The sequence below is a fragment of the Argopecten irradians genome, chromosome 16 (genome assembly GCF_041381155.1).
Source record: "Argopecten irradians isolate NY chromosome 16, Ai_NY, whole genome shotgun sequence".
Classification (NCBI taxonomy): Eukaryota; Metazoa; Mollusca; class Bivalvia; order Pectinida; family Pectinidae; genus Argopecten; species Argopecten irradians.
Window position 1 is genome coordinate 29,613,048 of NC_091149.1, and position 6,918 is coordinate 29,619,965.

Below are 6,918 nucleotides of genomic sequence, written 5' to 3' on the forward strand. Positions count from 1 at the left end.
CGGCTTGTTTGACTAAGTGGGACCCACCTAGCGATGTTTAATATTTATTTGATTTTTATCACAATATTCCGAATCATAATCGCTCATCTTGATTTCGATTTAGTCCTGTCTCTGCATGATTTACAACAGGATTTTGTTTTTCTTCTAAATCATGAAAAAAATAAGAAAGATACGGAAATTGGGCCTTTAAGGATGGCCTTTCATGTATGTGTTGTGGGCGATACCTATGTTGGAAGGCTGCGGTACATTGGTGTTGTGTATTGATGTAATAGAGGAACTCTTGCCATTTTGATAGTGCTATCTACTAAATGATCGGAATAATTATACGATACCTTGTCAAAAAACCCGTGTCTACTCTGGATCCCTGTGTATTCCGGAGTAATGGTATGGCATTTTCATTCTTACATATAACTAATCTTATAGTAATTTAATCTGGAAACCGTCTAAATATGCTGGTCTTGGTGACATCCGGTTAAGACAAGTGATACTGTAGTTATTTTTAGCTATATTGGTATGAATTAATTTTCAGAATGTGTTCTGGACTGGCCAGTGTACGACAAAACTGTGATTGAGGATAACGCTGAGCTGTATTACAAAGCAGGCGAAAACTTTCCATACAACTGTAGCGCTGATTATATGAATAACAACAACCAGATATGCCTGGCTAGCGGCCTCTGGAGACAAACTCGCCCACTCTGTGGTAAGTATTTTATCTACGTCCTATTAACAGCCAATGGTATTTAAGGACGGCATCCCATGTAGCAGTGTCTTGCGTGTGTGTTTTGGGATGCTGTAGTATATATGTTGTGTCTTCTTTTATATTGGACCACTTTCCCATTTATAGTGCTATATCATTGAAGGAAGCCGCCGAAGACACCAAGCAACACACTCCACCCGGTCACATTATACTGACAACGGGCGAACATGTCGTCCTACACAAGTAGTCGATATTAGTTGAACAGTTGAACCGTTCTGCACCAATGATTTATTCGAATATTGTACCGCCCATTAAATCACCAATCTTAGCTTCGCCGTTGGAGCTTACTATGGACATCAGCCATGCTTGCCGATATCGATCTGAAAACAAACTTCTAATCAAAAGGTTTATACCAATAAATGGATGTCTAATGGCGCCTAGCTCACGTGATTGTTCCTAATTGGTAGCTGTTCTGGTGATTCGATGAAATCATACGTATGTAAATTGGATCAAACCTGTTTGGTTTTAAAGGTATATGTCCCATAACTGGGCGATAATTTTAAAATAATTTTTCTTTACTTATCTATTGACAACTCATCAGTTTGGACGATTTAAACTATGCATCTTGTAACTTTTAAAAGATAATCACTCCTGTGAAATAAATTCAATATGTATCCAGTAATCACTCCTTGTGTAATCTCCAGATCTTTACAACAAAGCATTCATACAAAACGACATGTACGCCAATGGAACCTTTAAACACAGGTCCTGTTCACATCATTACCCATCTAATAAATAAAACCATAAGAGCAGTTTGTATTCCCCCTATACTGATGCTTTCGTTTATAAAGTTCGTTTAAAAACTTATATTTTTTTCCACAGCTGTAAATTGTTCTTTCGAGATACCATGCCCGGTTTTCGAGCACACTTCCGTTCGTCAGTTCACGCGACGTAATGGCAGTACCCCATCTGTAGAGACTGGCTGTAGTGAAGACCATACGACAGGTAAGCTTAGAAGGATATAACCTTATGGTGGAGGTGCTTATTTAAGCGTTAAACTTCCGTCTTTGGGGATTTATGGTCCTTTAATGCTGACCATTTGTATACCACGCGTTATGATTGATTTATCAGCAATCCTGGAAAATTATAGGACGATGAATCCCCCAAGAAGGCATTATAATGGTTATATTTCCGTTTTGTATTATTTTTAAGCCAACCTGTAATATAAACTGTAATCGAATTTCCCGCTGCCTCCGTTAGTGAAGCCTCTTCTTGTGACGTCATAAGTGGCTCCGAAGTCATTCGCGGTAAAAACATAAGTCCATGTAAATAATAAAAATCATCATTACACTTCCAACATAATAAACACGTTCCATCTTAAGGATAGTCAACATTATAATAAACACGTTCCATCTTAAGGATAGTCAACATTATAATAAACATGTTCCATCTTAAGGATAGTCAACATTATAATAAACATGTTCCATCTTAAGGATAGTCAACATTATAATAAACATGTTCCATCTTAAGGATAGTCAACATTATAATAAACATGTTCTATCTTAAGGATAGTCAACATTATAATAAACATGTTCCATCTTAAGGATAGTCAACATTATAATAAACATGTTCCATCTTAAGGATATTCAACATTATAATAAACATGTTCCATCTTAAGGATAGTCAACATTATAATAAACATGTTCCATCTTAAGGATAGTCAACATTATAATAAACATGTTCCATCTTAAGGATATTCAACATCATAATAAACATGTTCCATATTAAGGATATAACCTAATATAACATAATAAATTCAAGATAGCAGTAATAATCCGTCTGTACGGAGTCTTGAGTGTATTATGTTATATTAGGTACAGACGAATATTACTACTATCTTGAGTGTATTATGTTATATTAGGTACATACGGATATTACTACTATCTTGAGTGTATTGTGTTATATTAGGTACAGACGAATATTACTACTATCTGGAGTGTATTATGTTATATTAGGTACAGACGAATATTACTACTATCTGGAGTGTATTATGTTATATTAGGTACAGACGAATATTACTACTATCTGGAGTGTATTATGTTATATTAGGTACAGACGAATATTACTACTATCTGGAGTGTATTATGTTATATTAGGTACAGACGGATATTACTACTATCTGGAGTGTATTATGTTATATTAGGTACAGACGAATATTACTACTATCTGGAGTGTATTATGTTATATTAGGTACCGACGGATATTACTACTATCTTGAGTGTATTATGTTACATTAGGTACAGACGGATATTACTACTATCTTGAGTGTATTATGTTATATTAGGTACAGACGAATATTACTACTATCTTGAGTGTATTATGTTATATTAGGTACATACGGATATTACTACTATCTTGAGTGTATTGTGTTATATTAGGTACAGACGAATATTACTACTATCTGGAGTGTATTATGTTATATTAGGTACAGACGAATATTACTACTATCTGGAGTGTATTATGTTATATTAGGTACCGACGGATATTACTACTATCTGGAGTGTATTATGTTATATTAGGTACAGACGAATATTACTACTATCTGGAGTGTATTATTATGTTATATTAGGTACAGACGAATATTACTACTATCTGGAGTGTATTATGTTTATATTAGGTACCGACGGATATTACTACTATCTGGAGTGTATTATGTTATATTAGGTACAGACGAATATTACTACTATCTGGAGTGTATTATGTTATATTAGGTACCGACGGATATTACTACTATCTGGAGTGTATTATGTTATATTAGGTACAGACGAATATTACTACTATCTGGAGTGTATTATGTTATATTAGGTACAGACGAATATTACTACTATCTGGAGTGTATTATGTTAATTAGGTACCGACGGATATTACTACTATCTGGAGTGTATTATGTTATATTAGGTACAGACGAATATTACTACTATCTGGAGTGTATTATGTTATATTAGGTACAGACGAATATTACTACTATCTTGAGTGTATTATGTTATATTAGGTAACGACGGATATTGCCATTATCTTGAGTGTATTATGTTATATTAGGTACAGACGGATATTACTACTATCTGGAGTGTATTATGTTATATTAGGTACAGATGAATATTACTACTATCTTGAGTGTATTATGTTATATTAGGTACATACGGATATTACTACTATCTTGAGTGTATTATGTTATATTAGGTACAGATGGATATTACTACTATCTTGAGGCGTCCGGGATCCCTATAGGATATCAGTTCACGATGACAACTGCTAGTCCTTTCCCTACTGGTCATCCGATCTGTATACACCTGTGGTATCATATGAATGGTAGAAACATGGGATCACTACATATTGTATTACAGGTAGGTTTGTCTGTCACCTACATATTGTATTACAGGTAAGTGTGTCAGTCACCTACATATTGTATTACAGGTAAGTGTGTCAGTCACCTACATATTGTATTACAGGTAAGTGTGTCTGTCACCTACATATTGTATTACAGGTAAGTGTGTCTGTCACCTACATATTGTATTACAGGTAAGTTTGTCTGTCACCTACATATTGTATTACAGGTAAGTTTGTCTGTCACCTACATATTGTATTACAGGTAAGTGTGTCTGTCACCTACATATTGTCGTGTCTGTCACCTACACATTGTATTACAGGTAAGTGTGTCAGTCACCTACATATTGTATTACAGGTAAGTTTGTCTGTCACCTACATATTGTATTACAGGTAAGTTTGTCTGTCACCTACATATTGTATTACAGGTAAGTGTGTCTGTCACCTACATATTGTATTACAGGTAAGTGTGTCAGTCACCTACATATTGTATTACAGGTAAGTGTGTCAGTCACCTACATATTGTATTACAGGTAAGTTTGTCTGTCACCTACATATTGTATTACAGGTAAGTTTGTCCGCCTCATACACATTAATCTGATCATGTCAATCTTAGTTATTGATATTTAAATATTTTAGTATTTTGACCCATGTGACCTTGAAGGAAAGGCTCATTCATTTGAACAAATTTCGTAGCCTTTCACGGAGTATGCTACATGTCCAATATAAGGTCTCTAGTGGTCTTAGTAATTAACAAGAAGTCTTTTTAAAAATTTTAGGCTTGTTGACACCTGTGACCATGAATGAAGGTTAAGGTCTTTCATTAAACCAATATGGTAGGCCTTTATCCAAGCATGCTGTAGGCCCTAAAATGAATGCCCTGGACTTTTCGCTTATTGAGAAGTCGTTTGAATGAAAAGTGTACTGACGGCGGACGTCGCACGACGTAGGACGAAGCTCGATGACTACAAAATAAAGTATTCTAAATTTAGTCGCCTTTTACGATATAATGCGCTAGGTACAGCAGGTACTAATATATATACTTATATATATTTTTATTTCTTATAGAACCAGTATGGAGCGATGTCTAATATCACGATTGCTGAGGGATCACAGGGAGACACGTGGAAACAGTGGTCAGCTACATTGGAAGCTCAGGCCAGTCAAGTGTGGCTATCGATAGTCGGGGTGTGTGGAAACAACTTTAGGTCCGACATTTGTCTAGACGATATTGAGATGTATATATGCTAACCATCATAGAATACAAACATCACTATATCTGTGTCACTTAGTAAAAGGTTAAGAAAGAACTGAAAGCTTTTTAAATGAAAGCTGTTTTTCAACAGTTGAATCACAATGCTATGTTTACCCACTGTCTCGGTCGATCACCGCTTATTGACTAAAGAATACATGTTGGTCTCCCTTTGTCTGTGTTTTGCCTTTATACGTACCTGTCTAAAACGCACCTGCTTAGTCTGACTTGTCCAGTCGTGACACAGGCTAGTGAAAAGTGATACGAGTTCTTCATCTTTTCATCTAACTGTAAGAAAATATCAAACTATAATTACACGTTTGACATCCCCGGATCGCCTGAACATATAATCCCTATAGGTAATCAACATAGGATACCTTAGCAATGCTACTTTATTCCAAGTCCAAGTTCCAGCCTCCGCACCACTGTATTATAGTCAATATAATGACTATGATGTCGGATGAGAGAAAGTTGCGGGATAACATTCGATTCCTTTAACATTTCATATTGATAAGTGGCCGTGTCATTTTATTGGTAATCATTATGTAACTGATATTAATGAAATTAGTTTGTTCTTAGTGGTATTAATTTTTGAATTGTGTTCTAGTGTTGTCTAGGTGAACATATGTGTTTCTAAATACATTTGTTTGGTGTTAAACTTAGAGATGCTAAACCGCGTTAATGGTAATTTTGTTCTCTCTCAAAATCAGGAGCAGGCGAATACGTATCTTTCTTCGGTTACAATAGTTACTTACTTTGCACCATTACCGGCATCGACAAAATTGAACCTCTTATTTTCCTTCACGATGAAAATATTAAAAATAATTAATTGCATCCCGAAAAAGGTCATACATGTATATGGAATAAAGTACCGATTGCACATCCATCGAAATCAAAAGTTATTTTATGTTATTTTTTGTGTTAAAGGCCCGCTACCTTTCCGGAGTAAAATTTAAAAGTTTCTTAAAAACATTAATAGCATAAGAAAATATATATCGATGGCCTAAGATGAGGTTACAACACCAAACAAGATTTCCTGCGTGATATATGATAACAGTGGATATTCGTTTCGCTGTTTTGCCGTCTGGCGGTATTTAGGACAACGGCGAGAAGCATAAGACGACCCGTGTTATGAAAACTGACATTTTTTTCATTTTAATTAAATTGTTTAGAAGGCGGTAATAAGTGTAGTATTATTTGAATAACTTTTTTGACTCTACAAAATTATCGATCTCGTTTTACATTCCCATTTTAAAGATTAAAAGCCGTTTCGAAAAGGTAGCGGGCCTTTAATGAGACATATATTTACATGAGGAAACACAATTATCATTGTTGAATTGTCGTTTATGCTTTGCCAGCGTTATAGTGTTTATTACATAGTCACATTGATGTAAATGTTTGTTTGATAACTAACGTTTAATTCACAGCCATATAAGGACAGCCACCCATGTATGCGGTGTGCAAAGTGTATGCAGATTGCAGTGCGTGTTTTTATAGTGCTATATCACTGAAACATGCTGCGTAAGACACCAAGCAACACACCTCACCGGTCACATTATACTGACAACGGGCGAACCAGTCCTGT

General features: G+C 35.2%; 1 protein-coding gene across 1 annotated transcript; it reads left to right on the forward strand.

Moving 5' to 3' along the window:
* Positions 1 to 308: 308 nt before the first annotated feature.
* On the forward strand, positions 309 to 5,897 carry LOC138310787 (thyroid hormone-induced protein B-like). Its single transcript, XM_069252116.1, has 5 exons — positions 309 to 384; positions 530 to 700; positions 1,580 to 1,702; positions 3,938 to 4,101; positions 5,150 to 5,897. The coding sequence occupies exons 1-5, from the start codon at positions 309 to 311 to the stop codon at positions 5,330 to 5,332; spliced, it is 717 nt and encodes a 238-aa protein (XP_069108217.1). The 3' UTR covers positions 5,333 to 5,897.
* The last annotated feature ends 1,021 nt before the right edge of the window (positions 5,898 to 6,918 follow it).

What these genes read in the sequence shown, in the direction of transcription:
- LOC138310787 (XM_069252116.1), top strand. Translation starts at nt 309, where the DNA reads ATGATCGGAATAATTATACGATACCTTGTCAAAAAACCCGTGTCTACT. An exon ending in ACAAACTCGCCCACTCTGTG is followed by an intron (nt 701 to 1,579) that starts GTAAGTATTTTA and finishes TTTTTTCCACAG; the next exon opens with CTGTAAATTGTTCTTTCGAG. An exon ending in TAGTGAAGACCATACGACAG is followed by an intron (nt 1,703 to 3,937) that starts GTAAGCTTAGAA and finishes ATGTTATATTAG; the next exon opens with GTACAGATGGATATTACTAC.